Source organism: Mauremys reevesii, linkage group 3, assembly GCF_016161935.1.
Source record: "Mauremys reevesii isolate NIE-2019 linkage group 3, ASM1616193v1, whole genome shotgun sequence".
Classification (NCBI taxonomy): Eukaryota; Metazoa; Chordata; order Testudines; family Geoemydidae; genus Mauremys; species Mauremys reevesii.
Genome location: NC_052625.1, coordinates 108,142,133 through 108,166,762, shown reverse-complemented (window position 1 = coordinate 108,166,762; position 24,630 = coordinate 108,142,133). Strand labels below are relative to the sequence as shown.

Genomic DNA, 24,630 nt, shown 5'->3' with positions numbered 1-24,630 from the left:
TGGACTTGTTGACCCAAAAGGTTCTTTCCAGTCCTGTGTTCCCAGTGCTGGTTCCTTTCACACACTGTGACTCCTAGCACAGCGCAGTGAGGCGGAATCTGTGGCCAGCACTACTTCTTCCCGGTCCTGAACAACACTGTATTCCACTCCCAGGAAATGTCATCCCCAGGAGGCAGCCATGGTATGTGTGAGAGATGACCAGATGGGTTACAAAGAAATTCAGGGAAAGGACTGAAGGAATAGAAGTGGGGAGGGAGAGACTGAGATTGAGCCAAGAGCCAGTGGAATTGAGGAGAGGAAAGGCAAAGAGTGAGACAATAGGGAAGATGGGGGAAAAGAAAGGGCAAGGGAGAAAAGGAAACACCGTTGAGACAAAGAGGGAAAGGATGCTCTTGTGGCTAATGTACAAGACTGGGAGTCGGGTCTCCTGAGTTCCAGTCCCATCTCTGTTCCTGACACACTGTGCAACCTTGGGAAGGTCCCATCACTCACCTGTGCTTCTGTTCCCTATCCATAAATTGGGGTGAATACTGACCCACCGTGTGGGCATGTGAAAGCACTTGGAGAGCTTTGGCTAGAAGCCTTAGCATTATTAGATAAGGGGGAGAAAAGCTGAGCCAGAAAAAGCTTCACACATTCACAGCCACAGAAATGTCACTCAAGGAGCTATTTAGAATTTGGCAACTCTGCAACCTTGGTACAAAACTCAAGCACCCAAACCAAGAAGGTCTTTTCTCATCTTTTACTCAGTCCTTTCTCAGACAAAACTCCCATTGTGTAAAAGATGTTAAAAAGACCTGAGGATCTGGCACAAACTAAACATTATTGATGCAGGGAGGAGTGTTCACAAATTATTGACTGCTATGTTTATTACTTGTAATTTTGTGTACCTTGTAGTTCCCTGGACGGGGAAGAACTGGAAATCCCACACAGAGAGCTCAGGGAAAAGTGGGAAATTATCTCCATGAATGCTCCTACATCTCCAAAAGCAAATTTTGGTTTGGTGCTGTGTTCAAATTCTGTAAATATCAGAACACTTGAGCTTTACTGGCATGAAAAGCAAATATTATTAGTATTTGTATTAGGTTAGTGATAGAAGAGCCAACCAAGATTATGGCCCTATAGTGCTAGGTGCTGTACAAACACATAGTCCCTGTACCAAGGAGTTTACAGTCTCAATAGACAAGACAGATAAAGAATGGAAGTGTGGTTACCATTTTTTACAGATGGAGAACTGAGTCACTGAGATTGTTACCTGCCACAGGTAGCCAGGAATTGAACTCAGATTTCTTGAGTCCCGTCCAGTGCCTTCACTCCAAGACCATCCTTCCTGTTAAAAATGAAAAAAATCCTGAATGATCAAACAGTTCTCAAAAGCATATTTCAATGTGTATATTCAATTGTAAAATTCTCAGCTCAGTGTTGTAATAGCTGGTTGAAATGAACTGTCTAATCAGAAAACAGAACTAGTGCCCACACTTATATTACCCACAGAACAAATCACATATACTTAAAGCAAACTGTTCAAGAAGGATCTGCAGGCCAAGAATTATTCATTGAAGAAATCTGTTAATAATTTCAGATAACTGAATATTGCAAACAGGTGGTAAGTTGGGAAGCGCAAATTTGGTTGAAAAATGATCTTAGGAATTATTCTCTGACCTCGTCTCTAAAGGAAGTCTATATGCTGAGACTTTCCAACCCTGATTGGCAGATTCCAGGGTCCCAGTTCTTTTCTCAATTACAGTAGTAACTCTGTGGAATTCAATGGTGTTACACCAGGGTAAATCCCATGTGAGAGTAGAATCAGGCCCGAGAGTTTTGCGTGGTTTACATAAAGGTTCAGATGCTCAGATTCTAAATTGAACTGAAGCTCTACAGGTTGGCCCATTAGTAGAATGAGTGACAATTGCCAGTTAAGACGTTATAGTTCTGATCATTTTGAGTCCTAATATAAATAGGGGTGATGGTTTTAACCACTAGAACAATTTACCAATGGTCATGGTAGATTCTCCATCACTGACTATTTTTAAATCAAGATTGGATGTTTCTCTAAAAGAAATGCTCTAGGAATCATTTTGGGGAAGTTCCATTCTCTGGGTTATACAAGAGGTCAGACTAGAATTCAGCATTTCTCGAACTGGGGGGCCCATCCCAAAAGGGGGTAACAAAACTATTGTAAAAGGGGCATCATGAGAGTGGCAGCTGCTTGCTGGTGCCCAGCTCTGAAGACAGCACCGACACCAGCAGCAGCACAGAAGTAAAGGTGGCATAGTATGGGGGGGTCATCACTTTTTGAGGGGGGTCGTCACAGCCTGAAATCTTTTCAAAGGCGGTCCCAGCAAAAAAAAGTCTGAGAACCCCTGGACTAGATTATCACAGTGGTCCCATATGACCTCGGACTCTATGAATCTTTTAGGCGCTTGTAAGAGAAACAGTGAAGCCAAATGCACTGAGAATAAGCTCAGAATCCAGAACTCCTAGATTCTACTCCCTGGTCCTGCCACTGATACACCATGTGGTCTTGGACAAACCACATACTTCCCCATATGCAAAATGGGGGTTCCACAGGCCTGGTATAGCTCTCCCTTGTTAGATATTCATCAGGCTGCTGTATTGGGACCCACATGCTCGATCAATGTGCTTTTAAGCTCCTCTGGGTCTGAGTGGGTTCCAGACACTGTCTCTTTCTTTGGAGTCAAGCAGGGGCGGCTCTACCTTTTTGGCCGCCCCAAGCAGTCATGCGGGAGGCGCCCCGGAGCCGCGGGAGCAGCGGACCTCCCGTGGGCATGACTGCAGAGGGACCGCTGGTCCCGCGTGCCGCCCCCCCCCCCCCCGGCTGCAGGGGACGGGCCGCTCCTCGGCTCGCAGCGGCAGGATGAGCTGGGGCCCCAGCCTTTTGCCGCCCCCTAGATTTTGCCGCCCTAGGCACCAGCTTGTTTTGCTGGTGCCTAGAGCCGCCCCTGGATTCAAGCATACTTCCTGAGCATAGACTGTCATCTGGTGCAACTCCTAGGGAATGGGACCCTGCAGCTCAGCTGCCCTAAACCCCACAAAGCTCCTATGTAGGTTAAGCACATCCTCCCTAGAGCTCCAAGATTATGGGTACTCTGGTTTATACTTTAACCTTTCAGAGATGCATGACAGCTGAAACAAGTAAGTCGCAGACCTTGCAGAAGGATTGCTAAACCCATCACTCTTTAGACAGCACAAGAGATATACAGCTCCATGCAAAATATGTAATGTCTGTATGTAATTCCGTCTCTCAGTTTCACCACCACTCTTGAGTATTCTTTTGGGATTTGGTCAGGGTCCTGTCAGGATTCCAGGTCCCCTCTCCAGGACCTCACTCCTCCAGCTCATGTGTCTCTTCCAGCTCATGGAGTCTCCTCACTCCTGCCCCAAACTTCCTTTTTTTTTTTTTTTTAAACCTTCCTTATCTCTGTGTTTTTTTAAAAGCCACCACAAACGACCTGGTTTTTTGTGCCATTGTCTACACCTCTGCAGAGAACTGAGTTTACCTACGGTGCAGCCAGGGTGAAAGTAACTTAAAAGACTCACCAGTACGCTGGAAGAGGTGTGGCCTCAACCAGAAGAGGTGGAGCTCTGGCTGCAGTAGCGGCAGCTGGGAACCCTGGGCCCTTTAAATCACTCCCGGAGCTACTAGCTGCAGAGGCGACTGGGACCCCCGGAGCTCAGGGGCGATTTAAAGGGCCCGGGGCTCCAGCTGCCACTACCGCAGAGGAGCCCCGGACCATTTAAATTGCCGACAGAGCCCCGGAGGCTCCCGGCTACCACCGTTACCCCATGTCTCTGGCAGCGGGACTCGGGTGGTGATTTAAAGGGCCCGAGGCTCCCTGCAGCAGCCGGAGCCCGGGCCCTTTAAATCGCAGGCCTGGGGAAGCCGGTCCAGTCTGACACGGCATACCGGCTCCTGCCAGTACGCCGTACCATACCGTCCCGGCTTACCTTCACCCCTGGTTGCAGCCACTCCATTGTTCTGTGGTTCTCAAACGTCTTTGCACCAGGATCCCCTTCTGACAACAAAAATTACTGCATGTCCTGGGCAGGAGCCCGAGCCTCACAGCGCAGATCGAGGGGAGGGGAAACAAAGGCCTGCTGCCCCAGGCTCAAGCCTTTGGACTTCAGCTTCAGCCCCAGGTAGTGAGGCTCAACCTTTGGCTTCAGACCCGGGCCCCAGAGAGTGTAACATTTGTCCTGGCAACCTAATTAAAATGGGGTCGTGAGCCACTTTGGGGTCACAACCCACAGTTTGAGAACCACTGTGGGATAAGGCTTATTCAGTTGCTGATGATCCTTAATGATGACCCCATTCAGAAGCAGACACTTAGGCATCAGTCTCCCACTCCTTAACACAAGTATGATGCAATAATACAGGAAAGCCCACGATAAGGATATAAACATATAGAGAGTTCATAATATCAAACAGAATTCAAAAATTGTACATAGACAGGTCTGCAAAATCATCACAAAGACAATTACATTTAACCACCTAAACTGAATGGCTTGGGAACTGTTTGTGCGTCACTTTGAAAAATGTACAGTGCTATGTAAGTGCTATGCGTTTTTATTAACTATGCACATAATTTGTTTCATCAGTGGGCTTTATAAAGGTAAGTGAGTAGATGTCAAGAAGCAGCATTTAACTAATTAATAATGGGCTTCTCTTAATGGTGCAATTTAGAATTTTTTTGCTATGGCAGGAAGACATTATCTGCAAAGTTACCATGGTAACACAACCCACTACAGGTTGCTAAGAGCACAGTGTAGCTATTCTTATTATTATTACAGCTTTTGACATTTAGACTTTTTCTAGGCCTGAACATTTTTGCTAGATTTAAATTCATGTGTGAGAAAGTTTCTAAGTTTTGCATCCTCCCATCAGGCTCCACTGGATTACAACAGCAGTGACGCTAGTGATACCACATTACTCTGGTGGCAGAATGCCTACCTTCTAAGTCTAAATAACTTCTACATTTTTAGGAACACAAGAATTACCATACTGAGCCAGGTTACCTAGTTTACCATCCTGCCTCCAACAGTGGTCAGGGTTGGTACTTTGAGGCAGGCATAAAATCCAGAGAATGCATGTGATTGCATAGTACTCCCCCCTCACCCCGCCCCGGTAGGAAGTTCCTAGCTCTTGTTATTGCAATGAAAACCTTCAGAACGTGAACAGAATGTAAACCACTGCAAAGGTGTGTGAAGTCTGCAGAGTTCTAGAGCCCCTTTTACTGTTCATAACTTTGCTGCATGGCAGCAGAATGATAAGGCTCAGGCCAGTCACACTGTTGCTGTTCAGAACTCTGTAAGCAGCAGTGACACATGAAAGATCGTGTCAATTTCACAATGCTGCTACTTGGGCAGACTCTGAGCCACAGCAGAGGCGCTAAAACTGGAATTATAAAATACCAAGGACCACCCAGAAGAGAGGCAGATGTAAAGGCACGCGCGTGCACGCACGCACACACACACACACTTTCCACTCGTACGATATGTAAGATTGTCTGCGGGGGGGGGGGGGGGCGAAGAGACAGACAAGCTCCTTGCAGCAGCTGGAGAAAGGTGAAGTTTCATATTTCCCAGCCAGAGAATGATATCAAAGGTGGAGATTCTAAGCCGGGTGTAGGGGAAGTAGCCTACTACAGCTTCCAACACTATCCCTCTTCTTAGCGGCTAAGGAAGCTGAGAGCACTGAAGTTCTCACCAGAGCATTGCCTCTGGACCTCATTGTCACTCCTCTTCCTCCCAATTGTTCATATTCATCTCTAGCTAGTGGGCCTACTTAGCTCTCCGGCTAGCAAGTCCCTGGTAAATTTTTCAAGCCCTGGTTGTGCTATAACTGAAGCAGGTTATTTGGTGGAGTCACATCTGCTACTTCCTTTAGAGACAAAAGAGTCTCAAGGATGATTTCTTGTCTGCTGTTTGCTAACGTTGGTAATAATATTTTTATACAAGCCCATGTTGTCCTTGGACCTATTTTCCCAAGGCTCTTCTGCTGCTTTTGTTCAATATTTTTCTGTTAGACTCCTGTGATGCCAATGATTGAGGTTTCCAGCTCTTTCACTGTACCCACAAAGTATTGATTGAAACGTGTTGATGGCTCTTGCCGACAGTCGCCTAAGTCAGAACCCTCCATGTCTCCATATGAAAAGGGGGCTTGGACAAGCCTTCCAGCTCAGTTACCCCTGTTGTCATTCACTCCTTTCCTCTCTCCATGCTTTTGTATTTTATAGCCATGCATACATGAATTTATATTCTCTCAGAGAAAGTGCTCACCATTTACCATACAACAGTATCTAGACTACCTTAGATTTCCAGCTTAAAGTAGAGAGCAAAACGGTGCTTAAACAGCACGGTGTGGTAAATGTTGACTTTTTAACTATGAGTTGAGTGAGAATAATAGAAACATACGTCATGTGCATGCTCTGTGTGTGCGTATAGTGACCATCCTCAGGGACAGCAGCAGTAAAATGTTTCTTACAAAAGAAAATAGTTGCCAGTCCTGTGATACACTCCAGCCTCAAGTAGCTGAATAAGCTGGTGAACAATTTCTAGCCCATTATTACAGTTTGGGACAGCTGTGGGAATTTTCTGGGTAAAGCATCGGTATATGGAGATGTGATTAGGTTTGGGTAACTGGGGTTCAGATAACTGAGTTTGTGTTGAGAAGCGGAGCTAGTTGAACATTTTTCTTCAAACTTTGTTTTTTTATGCAAAGGGGCTTTTTCTTAACACTGAATTTTCCCCATGAAGGTTCAGGTTTTTTCTTTGAAAGTCCAAACAGCCAAAAGCTGAATATTTTTTGTTAAAAAGACAAAGACTGAAAATTGATTATTGTTACTGCTAATGTCCCTGGAAACATTCTTTTTTGTTTTTAACTACCTCTTAGAGACAGCATGGTCCAGTGGATGGCCCACTGAAATGGGATCTGGTTTCTTAGCTCTGACACTGATTTGCTGTGCAGTATTCTGCAAGTGACTATTTCTGTTGCCTCCACTCCCCTGCTATAAAGTGGGGGTAGCAATTGTAGCCCTTCCCCTGAGGTGTGGTTCAAGCATCCTCTCTGGTACTTGGAGTGGCTTCTCTCCTCTTCTCGCAGGGGTTGGATCCTGGGTTCCTTCTTGTGGTGCCAAGGTGATGCCTCCCTGGGGTGAGATACAAGGGATGCTGTCCTTTGGGGAAATGAATAATGCTACCACTGCAAGGAAGGAGTATAAAACCCAGTATGCAAGAAACAATAAATACATCAATATAAACCATAGGTGCCAACTCTGTGGGTGCTCCGGGGCTCAAGCACCCACAGAAAAAAATAGGGAGTGCTCAGCACCCACCAGCCACAGCTGTTTGGCAGCTGGCAGGAAGCACTCAAGGGAGGGCGGAGAACAGCGTACAGCGGGAGGCAAGGCCTTGGGGGAGTGGGCAGATTAGGGGCAGGAAGAGGCAGAGCGAGGGTGGGGCCTTGGAGGAAGGAGTGGAGTGGGGGTGGAGCACCCACCGGGAAAAATAAAAGTCAGTGCCTGTGATACAAACCCCAGCAAAGAAGTAACGCACCCAAAAATAACAGTATAACAAAGGTGAACTAAGTAGCAGTAGTTAGCTACTCTCTTGCACGGAGCAGCCTTCTCATTCTGTGATAGCTACAATCTGTTCTCCGGCCTTGCTAACATGAGTTGCCTATGTGGGGAAATTCAGTCCCGCGGCATTTCAAACAGCGGCTTTTGGAAAAGGAATGTTTCTCCTGCTTATTTACTGCATTCGCAGCAGCAGCAGCTCAGTAACGGCTGCTTAATTCTTCTTTTGTCCCTTCTCCCCACTTTGAAAGGACCTTGACACCATGATTGCAGCCAGATTCTGGTTCTTGTCATGCAGCTGATGTTTCAGCAGCAGCTGTAAGTTGTCAGCACTGCCAGCATCTCCACCCTTACTGGCAGTATTGTAATAAGCTACACACTCCTGTTACCTAGCACAGGCTGGGTTTTTATTATTAATTATTATTATTAAGAGACAAAGTCAGATGCCAAGCGGGCAGAAGATTCATTCAGGAAATGTCTCCCCGGAGAGCCCAGTGCTGCCTCCAGACTTGGGTCTGACAAAGATGCAGCTTTATATGTGTTTGCAACATTGAACATTCCAGTATGCTATCTTATGTCTTCAGCCCGAAAAAATAAAAGAGAAACAACCCTTTTTATTTCCCCTCATCTTGTTTGTTTCACTTTGAAACACAATGAAGATGGAACAGTGATCTGACTCTCAGCTGTCAAAATTTCCTGTCCTGGTTTCACCAAACACCCTTCCTTTCGCTACCAAAAGGTGATCTGAAATGAAACACAACTAATTGTATTAATTGAAGAACAACTGCTTAGCTTTATTTTAAGCCTGAAGACAAATAGCTGGAAGCTTACACAAGAGAGCTAGCAAATGCATTTTGCAGCACTACTGTGGAAATCAAGTCTGCTAGCACTCCTGCTTAGAGAACAGTAGGGGCATAGGCAGCAATATGAAATTTGTACACACAGACCAATCCATTCCCCTCCAACTGCTGTATGCTCAAAATCTCCAGCCGGTAGGCACATCAGTACACACACTTTGATCACTAACTCAGCAGGTGCTGTTAGATGAACAGGTGCAGTGAATTGATGATAGGCCTGACAAAGATTTAAAAACAACCCACCAACACCACAACCTGGCAGTTTGCAATAAACAATGCTTACCCCCAGGGAATTAAACATTTTGGCTGGGCTGTATGTCTGTGCCTACACCTGGCTTATTGATAGACTTTCTTGCCATTCCTCAGCACTTCCACTGAATGCACTTATACTTAATTAACAGGTATTGAAAGGACCATAAGTGTTTTCACAATCAGAGATTTTTTTAAATGTTATGTGTTGGGACAGTTACATTAGGAGCAGGTAGACCACTTCTTTTTAGAGTTACCTGACAGCCCTCAGTAGTCTTCACAGAAAAATAAAAACTCAGAGGGAGACTGCTCTGAATTTAGCTATGTCCTCAACTGCCTATTCTGGGACAGATGTGGCCACTCCTACCCAACCTTAACGGTACTTTACTTTTCAAGTAGTCTAATTAATTTCAGTGGTGCATCTTGAGGAAATAATAAGGTACTTGTCAATGTGAGTAAAGCAATCTTGCCTAGTCTCACTATCTTATTTCAAACCTGGTGGTATTTAGTTTTCTTCTTAAAGCCTCAGCTCCTGGTGTCATGCTATTTTTTTGAGAATCACAGCTTACTTTTTTTAGTGAACATTTCTAACTTTCATTGTTGCAGAGAAAAGCTTGAAAACATCACCTGAGTGCCCCCTAAAGGCTCAAAAACATAAAGGGAAAGGAAAAGAATCATTTTTTTTAATATCATGATTTTTAAGCCAGTTTCATTATATTTGGGGGCTGATTAATTATTTTTGAACATAAGGGGTTGGTAATACTGGTAAAGGTGGCAGCATCTGTCTCCCTGTGTCTGTGTGGTTTAGATTGTAACGTCTTTAAGGCAGGACACACTCTGCTGTGCGTCATGTACAACACTGAGCACCCTGTCAGCAGTGAAATAACAATTTTAAGCCTATTGGTATAGCTCGGATAAGAAACTAGATTTCTGCAATGCTCCTGAAGTGATGTGAGTCTATTCACTGGATGAGCCGCTGTTTAATAGGATGGCTACATCTTTTCTCCTATATTCCGATCATATCAGAGGATTGAGCTGTACTGCAGTACCTAGTTCTACGGGGAAGCCATGTGAAATGGTATTTGAAGTGTGGCTTTCCGGGAAGAGGATTGTGATGCTATCAATTTGATTGGTTAAATATTACACAAGAAGAAAGGGTGGACACCCCTTCTAACATCTGTGGGGGGTTGTGTTTTACAGGAGATGCACGAGTGAGAGGTCAGCCAGGGGTTCTCTCTGAGCGCCGTGGTTCCTACCCGTTCATAGACTTCCGTCTTCTCAACAGTAAGTGCAACCCTTCCCCCAACTAAATTCCCACGGGGAATGGATTTGTAAAGGAAATTTAAAAACCAGAATGGTTATTAAAAGTCTATGACCCAAGGATCATTGTGCCACATTCAATTATCTGCTTTCCTCTTTCACTCAATGGGGAATGTGCCATAATGCTGTTGTTCCCACCCACTGTTTGAGCATGAAATGTTTTGACTAAATGACCACTGTCCATACTGCTTACAGTTGGTCAGATAAATACGTACTTCAGTAGTGGTGTGATAGCTGCCATCATGGCCAACCCCAGGGATTGAACTGGGGACTTCCACAGTTAAAAGCACCTAAAGATCCAGACTCACCATCTGAAAGCTTTAACCGCCTCTCATCCTCTGTGGTTTGGGCACAGAGGGGGAAACATAACATACACTGAGCAGTGGATTACAGTGACATTAATTTTGCCAACTGTCAGAGCCCAATGCAAAACCCAATGGAGCCTTCCCCTTGACTTGGATTTTGCATCAGGCCTATAGTGAGCATCTGTCAAAAAACAGCTATAACCTCATTTTTATTAAAGTTATTAATCTAGCATTGTTGTGAATAATGAAGGACACAGCTAAAAAAAAGTCCCAGTTCTTTTTCACCTGACCTCTCTCCATTTATCCAAACTATGAGAGGGCTTTTTCTGTCTTCTCTCCTGTAGAGAGATTTCTGGGAAATGCCCAGTTATTGCACTCCTGATGCCCAGTGTGCAAAGAGAATTAAAAATAAAAATTTCACTCACAATTCTTTGGTCTTTGTATTCAAACAGAATCAACACAACTCTGACATTCAGACACAAGTAGGGCTTGGCATAAATCTCATGTATAGCACAGGTCATTTGAATTTTACCTTTGAAACAACACTTACTAACAGCCTTCATCAGAATAGACTGGATCTCCAACAGTTGCTTAGTGATTAAAGTTTTAATCCTCTGGTGATTAAATTTTTCATTAAAAAGCACTTATCAAAACTAAACTTTAAACCTTGTTTGCTTAACTGCTTTCCGGAACTCCTAGGATCCGGGGAATGGGAGGGCTGAAAATAGGTGGGCCTGGAGCAAGTGCAGGAAGAGAAGAAGGGAACTAGAAAGAGGGGAAAACTCAGAGCTCTGATGTGCTGACACTTATGGAAGCTGGCAATGCTGCTACAGTCTGGTAAAGATTTTAGTTTTGGAATCATCATTATCTGTTTTCTGCTTCCTCCACTGTTGGCCCAGACCAACTGCTGCCAAGTCTTGTACACTAGGGGTAGTGCTGAAGTCAGAAGTCCATCAGAATGTTGGGTATGATGCTGAGGTAGGGGGACATAGGTGATGAGACAAATCCAGAAAGTTGCCCAGGCCAACCAGAGGATATCAGACCTGCTGAGACCCTTGCAATATCATTAAAGATATGGGCTCTGTAGCGGAAGAGAACTTGAATCAGGTCTGGGGAGTTGCAAAGTATTGGGAAATAACAGACAGAGTTAGAAATCCAGCTGTAGGAATGAGTTAGAAACTTAGCTGTACTCACAAGGTGAGGAAGAGCAAAGAATAGGGGTAGAAAAGGGCACGAGGGAGGGAGAGGTACTTACATTTTTTTGAAAAGTATGTTCAAGGGCCCAAAACTTACTTCTCAAAATTCTAAGCTGAAACTTGTTTAATCTGAAACCGTTCACCTCTCCTTGGTTATAAATCGATTTACAAGAACACCAGTTTTCATTCATGCAGTGGCAGAAGTGAATAAATGTTCACATTTGGCTCTGCCGGAAGTATTTCATTTTTGATTTCCATTTTATTTATTTATTAGTCCCATGAAACTCTCCTGTCCCCCTCCCCCCAAAAAAATAAACCTTTTCAAATTGTATTTTTGAACTTTTCTGTTGAAGGTAGGTTTTCTGGGGGGAAAGTGGGAGGTTTCCTTCCACTGAATCCTGCTGATTCATTCTTCCAATTCAGGAAGGTCCGGCATGCACAAATGAAGGGGGTCATCACAGACAGCAGTACTGTTGTGATGGCTCAAGGAGTAAGGAACTCAGCTTGACCTTTCTAGCACGTGTGGCTACCCTGTAATTTAAAAGAGGTGTCTTTCTGTATGCTGCATCTTCCCATTCAAAGGAGCTGCGCTGCTAGTTTATACAGCCGCCGTCATTTGTGTTTCATTTCAGATGCTGAATGTTACAGAGTAAATCACTGTGTCCTCTTTCAGGGGGACTTTAGTCTTGTTCTTTCTGTATTGTTTCTCTTTCATCTGAAATTAGTTATTTAGGGTATGTCTACACTACAAAGGTGTGGTCTTAACTAAGATTAGCTAACCGCATTAGCTGGCGTGGGTTAAAATAGCAGTGAAGACATGGCAACTCGGTTTTTAACTCAGGTTTGCAGCTTGAGTTCATCGCCATGCTCCCCTATGGACCCTAACTTGAGCTGCTATGGGCCTGAATTGCCACGTCTTCACTGCTATTTTAACCTGAGTTAGCTAATGCAGGTTAGTTAACCTGAGTTAAGCACACACCTTTTTTTTTTTTTGGTAGTATAGACAGGACTGGTGCTAGCATTAAGGTGAACTAGGCGGTTTCCTAGGGCGCCAAGATTTGGGGGTGCCAAAAAGTGGTGCCCTCAATTTTTTTTTACAGCATTCCTCCCCGAGCGCGCGGTCGCTGCTCCACTTCTCCCACCTCCCAGGCTGTTTGGTGCCGCAAGCCTGGGAGGGGAGAAGAATTAGAGCGGGGGTGGCGTGCTTGGGGAGGAGGCAGAGCAGAGGTGATCTGGGGTGGGGAGGTGCCGCACGGTTCCCCGGGGGGGCACCTCAGGGCAGGGAGGGGAACTGCCACGGGGGGGGGTGGCGTCTCAGGGCGGAGAGCTGCCGCAGGGCGGGGGGGCACGCAAGGTGAAAGTTTCGCCTAGGGCGCAAAACTTCCTTGCACCGGCCCTGAGTGTAGATATATTTTAGACTGAAAAAAAATCTGTTTGACCTCTGTGAATCGGGAAAGGTAGCAGTCTTGAAAATATGGAGGGAACCAAAATTGGATTTTTGTGTTTTCATTGTTATATTCTAAGGGACTGATGAGAATTTGTTAACGTTTAAATCCAAAATAAGGTGAAATCTCAACACCAGACCACTAAGTTTGCAAATGAAGAGTGCACTGGGCCTGTCTCATTCACTGTGCACATGTCTGTGCCTGGGATGTACACAAGCTTTTATTTTGGCCTCATCCATGCTCACTAAATGGGGCCTGTCTATTTAACATATACTGTAAGTACAGTGGGAACATTGGTTAAAAGAACTTCCTCTTAGAAGGGAAAAAGCAGCGTAAACAGAATAATCTTATGATTATTATAAACTATATAAAGTGGCAGGACTAATACTACTAAAATTATTTGGCACCATGAAATGTTTGCTTATGTAGGTATAACTAAGTGAGAGATTAAGGCAGAACAGACTTTACTAGAAATATATTCAATATCCATAAAGACACATTATCACAATCATTTCTCCATGATCTAACTGCTACAAATTCAGATAAACAGAACTTAAACTCAAGCTACACAGCTCCATCTAGCAACTCCAAATAATATTACACACACACCCCATCTCACAAAAGAAGAGAGAGAAAAATTAAAGTTTATTATTAAAGAAAGACATGTACATTCTTAAAACAAATATTTCCGGACACTGCTATTTAACATAAGACAATATTACTCAAATATAGCCTTTATGTTTATAGATTAGTCACTTGGGTGGATTTTCTTTCCAACATGGCCAGCCTGGGTTAGCATCAAGGTTGCCTGTGTCTTTTGGCTTCCTTGGATTCTGGCACCAAATTTAATGTATGGTTAAAAGGTGTAGTAAAGTCCTTCTGGAGAAGGAAATTGCAACAATTCTGAAAACGGATCTTATGGGGTAGGACTCAAAACCAACTGGATTACAATTAGCTTCCTGCTGTTTTGAGCTAAAGTCTATGATGATGTCTAAACATTCCTCCAGTGTACAGCTATATCAGAGAGAAGTTTGGTGTGCGTAACTTGGCTTTGCCAAGCCCCATCAGGATTGTCCATGCACATTTTCTCTCTCTCGCCCAGCTGGTGGAGAAGTAAGGCTTTAGTGTTCCTGTGACCAGAGTCCCAGGGGAGCCAACTGAGGTCACTCAACTAGGGTGAACTGCAAAGAATGGGGCAGACACTCCCCAACGCTGGTGAATATTCCAATACTTAGATTTACTAAGCCAGCACAAAACAGCCTCTATAATACCTCACCGGTTACCCAGAAGCCAACAACACAGTTCCTTTAAAATAACCCAGCCTCAGGCTTCCACCCAGACACCCAAGTCAAATATGATGAGGATCACTGAAAATCTTATTCATCATATAAAAAAGTTCACCAATCCCAAAGAATCGGACAAATTACCTCCCAGGTTAATGAATATTCCAGATCCTACCCAAATACCCACTTACAGACAATTCTTATTAACTAAACTAAAATTTATTAAAAAAGAAGAGATAGAGAGCATTGGTTAAAGGATCAGTATACATACGGACATGAGTACAGTCTTGAGATTCAGATTCATAGCAGAGATGGTGAGCTTTGTAGTTGCAAAGAGTTCTTTCAGAAATAGTTCATAGGTTATAGTCCAATGTTTATATTTTAGGGTTGTTCAGTCAGAACTGGGATCTCAGTCCTTATGGACTTCCTGCATGAAACCTCAGGCAGATCTGAGATAAAAAAAAAAAAAAAGGATCAGGATCCACGGGTCTTTTATACAGTTTCCTAGCAGCTAGTTGACCATACAGTCCTGGGTGAACAATAAGCTTTTAATGTAATCTTCTATTTATTAAACCTCACCAGTAATTAACTACATGGATTAACATAAGATAATTTATCCATTAAGCAGTTTATCACAGACTTTAAAGAGACACATAGACAATGACATTATTGCACCCAAGATTCATCTAAATGTTAATATTCCCTTTTGATCTCTGAATCAACAGCTATGGTGACAGACAGGAACTGTCTGTTTACATGGCCAATATTTAACCAGCTCTAATTAAACACATACAATTAGTATCACCTTTAATTCTTTTTGCATTTCAAAGTTCTAGCTAATCGAGCATCCAGCGGCCCTAATTATCATTTGCATACTTTCTAACATGTCTTTAAAGGTTGGCTTTGGGTTAATTAGCCTGCAAGCTGTTTAACCCTTTCTGGCCATGCATTACACTTTGTATAAGATTCGTTGCAATCATATAACAATGGTAGCAATAATGCTTTGCATGGTTATATTTTAATTAGACAATGTCACAGTTCCTCTTGTAATTCTGCCCTCACAAATGTAATAGCCTTATGTTTTCTTGAACTGTAGCTGGGCTGGTGACCTTTAGCTTTAAAAATTGATTTGTGGAGGACAAAATTTAACCTAAATGATGACCCAGTAGTTGATCAGGTGATCCCATGCCATCATCTAGTGTATTCCTGTGCTCTAGCATAGCTATATATAGCTATATATGTTCTTGTCTTAAACTACTGGGTCCCAGCAACTTGGAAGGGCTTATGACACCACCTGAATCTATGTACATTAGTGTAGGCAACAAAGATTTTCGACCCAAGACTCTCATGAGCCATTGAGTAGCAACTTTCTCTCATATCATCACTGTTCGGGGTGAGGAGGGTCTGGTGGCTTTGCTGTCCCCACATTCATTTCAGGGTTGCTCTGAGGCAATGCAGGCCATTCACTTTCCCATCCTGCAGTAGTGATACAGGAAGGCTGCTTGCTCCTGCTGGCTAACTGGACTGAGGGATGCTCCAGAACACCTTGCATGAGTAGCCTGGGCAACCTGAATATTATTCTGGGGGCCTGAGATCAAAACCCAGAGATTTTGGTTTGCTAAAGTCATGTAAACTGAAGGCAGTGAGTTCTGCACAGCTCTGTTTAAAGGAGGTTCATAAGAGAATTGGGGAAGGAGTTTCCCCTTGAAATAAATTATGATCAAACCATACCCTAAAATGGGAATGGTGAGTGTGAGAGAGAATGTCAGGGTTGTTTTTTTGTTTCATGCTAGATGAGTAAGTGACCTAAAAAAGGCAGGAATTGAAAATAAAAGTTTAGAAATGCAACTTTCCCAAAAACTCCACAGAAGTAAAAGAATAGACTGGAGCAGTGTTGAAATACTGTGGAACAGCAAAATCAAATGTGTAAATGGGCTAGAGTTAGGTCTCAACCAAAACCCCACAGATTTTAAGAAAGTTTCTCTGTGAACTTTGCAGATCAGGCCTGTATCTGAAACTAACTCAGGCTAATTTCACAAAGGCAGTTAGGGGCCATTTTGCTTTTTACAAGCTACTGTATTACCTCCAAGCAGCCACAGAAGAGTAGATAATCTGAATATTGTGTCTTGTAAGCATTCGGAGCTTTACGCACTTCCGCAGTGAAAATTAACGTAATCTGATTTTCCTTTTAGAGGAGCCTAGTTTGGGTTTCAGAAATAAAGGACTTTAGTAGTAAGGCAGCAGTTATTTAATTTTCTGATTAATTAAATTGCTCAGTAAGTCACTGAACCAGATCCTTCCAGTGACTCTCATGTGGTGATTAAAATAGGTTTTCATTATCCCATAATGTGTTGTGTCGGTGACTGATATGGTACATTTCTTGATGGCATTAATTAAAAACAAGAGGAAATTCCTTGCATCACTGATATAGCCAGATTAGAAAGAAAGCATCTGCAAGGTCTAACTAGCACTTGTTTGGAGGTGCTTCAGATATGAGAAAAAAGAACAGGAGTACTTGTGGCACCTTAAAGACTAACAAATTTATTTGAGCATAAGCTTTCGTGGGCTACAGCCCACTTCATCGGACGCATGCAGTGGAAAATACAGTAGGAATATATATATACACACACACATGTTCTCTGTGTATATATATATATATATATCTTCCTACTGTATTTTCCACTGCATGAAAGCGTATGCTCAAATAAATTTGTTAGTCTCTAAGGTGCCATAAGTACTCCTGTTCTTTTTGCGGCTACAGACTAACACAGCTGCTACTCTGAAACCTGTCAGATATGAAAGCGCCTGCTTTGCGCTGTGCATTCACCAACCTGAGATCTTGACATTAATGTGCAAACAAAGGAAGTTTAATTTAACTTACCTTAATCAGTGAACAGAACTAACTTGGATCACCTACTATCTTCAAAAGATACTCAGGGCTGTTGGGTTCTTTCTCTGGCTCGGATGCTGATGTGCTGCACGACATTAGGCATCTAATAACCTTTCTGTAGCTCAGTTTGCCCATATGTAAAATGATGCCTTAGAGGCATTTGATGAAGTTTACTTTACCTACCTTGCAGTCAATATTTAAGGCTTAATGAATATTTCCAAAGTACCTTTAGATTCTCAGATGAAAGGTGATCTAGAAATGCAAAGTATCAGGCTTGGTAAAATAAGATATGGACTCCTATGGACAAAGTCTGGATCTGGATCTGACACACCCAATGTTTGGGGATGTTTGGATCTGTGATTTTAGTTTGTCCCGCAATAAAAAGAATTTGCAAAATTCAGATACAGCCCCAGGTTTGGCTTTGAACAATTCCAAGGCTTTTGGTTGGGCCCATCTTCAGATAAAATAAAATCCAACCACAACCTTCACCCAAACCTCTACGTGATCTAAACCCAAAATTTTTGAGGTTTAAAAAAGTTTGGTTAACTTTTTATTTTATTGCCTTTGGCTGGGACAAGAAACGGAAGTGCTGAAATACCAGAAGAGAGGCCGGGGTCATGGTATTTCTGTCCCAGATGAAACTAGGAAGTGCTAAAAGCCTTGTGAGGACGTTTCAAGGACTTATTGGACTACCCAGATTAAAGAGGTTCAGATAAGCATCCAAATCTCTTGAACGCTTATTAAAACTAAAGGGCTAAACGTTAGAGGTTTACCGCATCACTACAAAATACTTGCCTTATGCCCCAGCACAGAGATACCTCCTGGAAAGGAAAGGACACTTAGCTTCCTAAATTGGTTTGGCCCCTCTCTGCTGTGGATGGCAAGAATAATCCCAAAACCTAAAATTCACCTATGGACTTGCTATGAGCCTCCTATTCATGAAAGGGGAATTAGGATTCTGTAATATTGTCTCAGCACAGACAGTTCTGTTTTCTACTAAAGCTCCACTCTAAGCACAGAGTTCTCCCTCTCTATCTCACTGCATCTCTGTGTGTTTCTCTCTCCACTCTCTTTAAAGGAACAGACAAGTTTTAAAAACAATCCTATTAAAAAACCGTTCTTCCCTACATTATTAATGACAAGGTGGATTGAAAAGTAAATTCTGCTTACTGTCATTTCTAATGTTTGTTTAGTTTTTGCACTTCCTTAAGCTTAGAAAATGAAAGCCAGAAAGTGTTTATATATTTTCATGCACTAGTAAAAAGCTACAAATTTGTTTTATGAACATTGCAGGGGAATGTTTAAAACTAAACACGGACTGTTTTCACTGCAATTTTAAAAAAATTCCATGCAAATGTTTATACCACTATATAGGGTTGTAATTTTTTTTTAACATAAATCCTGGGCTTAAGTCACCGGATAGTGTCCTTTTAATACAGGAGTTTCCAAAGATGAATTGTTTGTTTTGTCACCTGACCTTCTGTTACTTGATAAAGAAGGGAAAGGGTGTTTTGATGATAACATTGAGGACACTTTCCAAATTACTTAAAGAACAGGGAGAAGGGTTCATTAAGATGATAAATGAAAGCTGCGTTTGCTGTTATTACAGGGTATGTGGATTCTTCCTCAAAGGGGGAAGGGGAAAACCATTTCCTGTCACACGAAGTTGTAATCAGCTGTAGACCATATTAACTTGCAGCTTTAAAATAAAGATCCCGAGTATCCTACCCTACAGACAAGACTGAAGCAGTGAAGTGAAGATTTCATATACAAAAATACACTTGTTGAAAATGCATGTTACCGCATGCATAACACCCTCTCCAAATAACACACAGGCAACTGAATCAAAGACCTCACACCTACTGTTTGCCTGAAGATGGCTTCAATAACTAGCCAAGCCAAGGTTCCCATGACGGCTGAGAAGTATCAAGAGAAACAAATCTAGTTTTGCCTTAAATTTGGATTTAATCTACTCCCTCTTCTCCTTGGATTTCTGTGACTTCATAAATTTCTTTGCTTCAACATGTATTTGCAACACACTCTTCTGGAGGATTTGGGATTCTTTTCAAATCTCCATAGCTATTTTTCAGTTCTGTGGTCCCATTTCAGATATACCAGAGAAAACATATTTTGGGGTGGGGAAGTCCAGTATAACTAGTGTTTTTCAGTAGTGTCAAGGATTGCATGGGAACTTTATGAGTTGGGAAGTTGAGCTGTTTCAAGCCACATGAGGTTTTATCTGGGAGGAGACACCACTTGGTACAATAAGGGGACAGCGTTCCAGAACTTGTCACAAAAACATTGGCACAGTAGCAATTAAATTAGCCAGACAAGGAGATGAGCATCTCCTTTGCAGGTAGGACCCTACGTTCACAAGCAGTTGCTTTGTGTGCTTGTGATTAAAAAAAATATGAGTTAAACTCTGCATCCAGCCAATAAAGGTGCAGTCCCCTATTTTTTTTAAAAGACTGATATCATGGGCATCTTGTCCTGTATGGCCCCAAAAGGGAAATATTTCAGATTTTCTAAAATTCAGCAGATCTGCTCATCATCTACCTCTCTCTGACAGGTTCAGAGCCCTGATGATTTCTTCATGTCCTCCTCTAGATTGTAGGAGTTATGCTCATCGAATCAAAGAACAGAAAAAACCCATGTGACTTACATGGCCAATCACAACTAATAAGCACCCCTCAAACTTTGAGCCTAGATCACGGTGGGCAAACTTTTTGGCCCGAGGGCCACATCTGGGAATAGAAATTGTATGGCAGGCCATGAATGCTCAGAAAATTGGGGTTGGGGTGCAGGAGGGGGTATGGGCTCTGGTTGGGGGTGTGGGCTCCAGGATGGGGCCAGAAATGAGGAGTTCAGGATGCAGGAGGGGGCTCCGGGGTGGGGTGCGGGCTCCGGGGTGGGGCTGGAGATGAGGGGTTCGGAGAGCAGGAGGGGGATCAGGGCTGGGGCAGGGGGTTGGGGCATGGGGAGAGGCTCAGCAGTGCAGGCTCCAGGCGGCGCTTACGTCAAGTGGCTCCTGGAAGCAGCAGCATATCCCTTCTCCAGCTCCTACACGGAGACATGGCCAGGCGGCTCTGCACACTGCCCCGTCCACAGGCGCCAACCCTGCAGCTCCCACTGGAGCGCCGGAGGGGGTCATAGGAGCAGGGCCATTGGAGCACGTAGGAGCTGGAGTGGAGCCATGTTGCGGCTTCCGGGAGCCCTGTGGAGCAGCCTCCGGCCCTGCTTCCCTGCTGGAGCGCTGGAGCAGGGCAAGCCCCAGACCCCACTCCCGAGCGGGAGCTTGAGGGCCGGCTTAAAATGGCTGGTGGGCCGGATCTGGCCTGCAGGCCATAGTTTGCCCACCCCTGGCCTGGACAGTGATCTGTTCACAATCAATCCAGAGGTGGAAAAAAAAAAACATTAGTTCAAATTTACTCAACAAGTGAGTTTCAGGATATTGTGACCTGTGCATGAGCATTCAACAAGCCAAAGAGGTGGCCAAATGCATTGACTAAATTATTTGCTGGTAATTATTTCATTAGTTGTAACTCAGCTATGGTGATATAATATTTTGAGTGTTGTTATTATTTAACATATTGGCATAGTCACAATCCAGGTAGGCCCCATTTTGCTAGGCAGACTACTAAACATGTCACAAATGACTGTTATACTATACCACAGTTTTAGAGACTCTCCCAAAGACTGTTATGCCATACCACAGTTTTAGAGACGCTCCAGAAAGACAGTACATAGTTAACATGTCAAGCATTTCAAAAAGGATCTGGGGATGTGCTCCCCCAGAAGACTTTTGTAATTGTTAATGAAAAATGTTTTGGTATAGTATATAGTTGAAAGCAAAGAATTTATTACTGATAGCTCTGGATTCTGAATTAAATACAAAAGACAGGAAAGTCTCATGTGGATTTCCAAAGATACTAAAATCTACAAGATACCAATACAGCACTTATTTAATGTGTTGTGTTGCAGTGTGTAGTGTTCTCCTAATATTTAATTTTTATGATCATAGTATATTCATGGCAGGTAATATCAGCAATTTTCTTAACTTATAAAATATCACTCTGATCAAAGTGGTAAAAGTGTTATCAGCACCAGGGCACAAGGTTTCAACCACATTTAGAATTAAAATCAATCTGATTATTTTTAAAGCAAACCTCAATTATGTGTTTTCCAAAATAGCAACAGACAGACCTTAAAAGGGTCAGAGGTCCAATTGGGATGTTTATCTGAATATTCTGATGTCTGCCAAGCTGGAGTGGAAACTTTGCAGTAACAAGTTGTCTTAAAATGTTTTCTGAAGCTTCCTGCCTTCTGTCATGCCAGAAATTCCAGGAGAGCAGTCTTTCTTCAGAACTTTGATAATTCCACTCTGATCTTGAACCAGGAAGTGCAGAGGTGCAAGAAAAAGACAGACAATGTAGAGAGAAAATGAACACTTTTTCAAAAGTTTGCAACAGGTTTAAAATCAAGTTTTGGATTAGTTCTTATTTTAACTGAGCCTGTTCACTTATCCTTAAAAAACTACAGCTGTGTTTTAATTAGTGTGAAAAAATCCATGTTATGCACTTGGACACAGGTAATAAGAATACACAGTAATTTATCTACTGTTAGCACTGTCAAGTATGCTTCTGTTTATAGTATAGGAGAACTTTGGAAGGTGAAACATTTGGCACTGTACACTAAACAAAGACAAGACTATAGTAAGAGGGATGTAAATCTAAGCTAAAAGTTTGGTATGAATTGACAGAGGCTTTATCTATGCTGGAGAAATTAACTGGAGTAAATACTGATTGTTCCCGCTTAGCCAATTAAACGCACCTTGAGTCCACACACAAAAGCACTTCAATCAGTTGTCGCAGGGGCCACCATTGCAGGATGTTACCTCCAGCATCTGTGTCTCCTTAGTTAGCTGGTGAGCTATCTCCTCTCTCCCTCCTGCCATACCTCCAGAAATGCCTCCCGCAGCCATTTTCTCCACTCCACCAACTCCTCTTTCCCTGCTTTTGCAGGCTCTGATTTGCATAGCAGAGGATAAGCATAACATGTCCACATGGCCAAGGGCCTGCTGCAAGAAAACAGGGATAAAAGCTGTATATGAGTCAATGGTGTGTTTAACAGACCTGATTTATAGCTGTTAGGCACCTTCCTAGAGCGTCATTGAGGAAAATGAATGGAACATTGTTTCTGAGTCAATTAGTTATTTGAAAATTAACCAACCCACTTTCCCTCCAAGAAAGGGGGAAGATAATTTCTCCTCATTATACACTCAAGTGCTGTGCAAGCCAGAAAAAAGATATCACCGAAGAAAACTCACAGAGCTGGTTTGAATGCATAAACAAAATCTGTTCATTTTAAAAAATGGTACTAATACTGTAAAAAAGTCAATGTCTGGTGTGGAAATTAAATTGTCTCTGTGTAATGTTGATTTACACAATTTTTTTTGTTGTTAACTTGCACTGCCTTTTCCCTTTGTTAATACCATCTCCATATTGCCTTTATACGCTTAGTACTCACGCCCATATGCTACCTCAGCAATACAAAACAGAGAAAGATGGTAGGTAGGGAGCTACCAAATCAGGAAATCTCATTTAATTGAAATAACAGTGTGTGGAGGGAGTGACAGGCCATGTACAGGGAGAACTGATGTGTGTTACTCCCTTCTCTTCTGTGCTGCCAGTGGCACTTTGTTTTGAGAGAGAAGGATACAAGCAGATCCTCATGGCTTATTAACCTCTTGAGGGGCACAGGCAGTATTCAAGTGTCAACCAGTATCCTACAGTCACGTACTGTATTTATGAATGATGTTGCCCTCTAACAGTTGCCAAACAGAATGGATAAAGGACTTACTTGCACTGCCAGCTAACGGAAATCTCCTTTAGCATAAGTAGCCTGTGTTTTTGAAGCTGAAGAACCAGGGTAAATGTTGCAGCTTCACAGGGAGCGAATGTGTGTGTTTACACAATAATTGTGCTCCACATGCAGCAAAAGGATTCCTCACCTAATGTGCTGGGCAAAACTTCAATACAATGTGGATGTGCACCCCTTATAGTCATATATGTGCTGCTTTTGTGGATAAGCACAAAAATATCCATAAGGTGCTAGAATTATTAAATAAAGAGCATAACAAAATCCCAGATGATGTTTTATGAGTATAAAAAGACATCCCTGCCCATATTTCAGTTTCATGTCAAAAGTGCACTACATGCCGAATCCCCTCCTACATGTCCCTTTGCAGCCACATAATGTCAGTATTTTTCTTTTTTTCAAATCAGCTGCTCATTCTACAAACTAATGTCCATAGTCCTATGATTGCAGAGCAAAGAAACCTGCATAGATACCTTATGAACTGAGTTTTTTGTGTATCATAACTCATTTTATTCTAAGGACAAACAGGTATCAATAACCTGTTGTGTTTCAAAATCCTCGTGTGATCTATTCCAAGTCCTTGCACCCAAATGAAAACCAAAAAAAAATGTATATTCGATATCACCTTCATTAACTAATGTAAAGCCATCATCCTTAACTCAGTCTGGTTATTGAGGCACATAAGACAAGTCATAGTTATTTGCACTACTGGTGAGCTGAAGACAGAATTTTAGCCTTAAATCTGAATTCCTTCACTTTTGCTGTTTTAAAATCAAGCTCTTCGTGTTATTTAAGCATCATTTTCTCCCTCAGTTTCATTAGATTTCTTTTTGGCTTAGAAGTGAAGAGGGGAGAAAGAGAAAATGTCACTGACCGTACAGATAAACCAAGGAGCCCAAAATGTAAGCCCTCAACAAGACTGTTCAAATCTTGGATACTCAGATCATGCCTATATGTGAGCATCCAGATGCAGGTCTTGGACTTCATGTTAAAGAACCCAGGTTTGAAATTCAGCTCATCGCGTGCATGAAGGATATTAGAGATTCCCTCTTATGAGAATGAAGATAGTTCAGGTGGGATTTATGGGTTATTGTGGATAAATTTTCCCCAAATTCCTGGTGATAGAATATAGTCCTGGAGCAGAAAGGCATGCTCTGTCTAAGGGATGCAAACTGCCCTCAGTGTTCTCTTGAAAATCCTATTGAAAGCCATGAATGTTCTACACATGCCACAATATGGCTCACAAGTGACAATGAATTTGAATGAAATTGTCCTGGGTATTAAGAAACCATTTCATGATTCACACTGCTCCAGTCTAGTGTGTTTTGGGTACTATAATTATCTATGTTGTAGACATAGCCTCAGTTTCTGCTACTGCTAATCCAAGGGATAATGTATTCCCTCAAATCAAATCCATTGCTGCTGTGATACCTCAACACTCACACTCTCCATAGCTATTTCTCTCCACTGGAATTCCAGGACTGAAAAGACATAGGGGCTTGTCTTCACTATGGAGCTAAATTGGTGCCGCTGCAATCGATGCAGTGGCATCGATTTAGCAGGTCTAGTGAAGATACTCTCCGTCGATGAGAGAGTGCTCTCCCATCGATTTA

The 24,630-nt window shown here is 42.7% G+C and overlaps 1 protein-coding gene and 1 long non-coding RNA gene across 3 annotated transcripts in view; one reads left to right on the top strand and one right to left on the bottom strand.

Annotated features, from left to right (window-relative positions):
- Nucleotides 1-24,630, top strand: part of PDE7B (phosphodiesterase 7B) — a 259,623-nt gene that overhangs the window by 195,416 nt on the left and 39,577 nt on the right. For both annotated transcript variants that reach the window (XM_039529600.1, XM_039529599.1), the window contains one exon: nt 9,902-9,985. In XM_039529600.1, the coding sequence (XP_039385534.1) occupies nt 9,902-9,985 (84 nt within the window). The remainder of the gene's footprint in view (nt 1-9,901; nt 9,986-24,630) is intronic.
- Nucleotides 999-9,018, bottom strand: LOC120400698. Its single transcript, XR_005596002.1, has 3 exons — nt 8,959-9,018; nt 1,256-1,330; nt 999-1,019 (listed from the first exon to the last, which is right to left on the bottom strand). It is a non-coding gene; the product is annotated as an uncharacterized LOC120400698 (long non-coding RNA).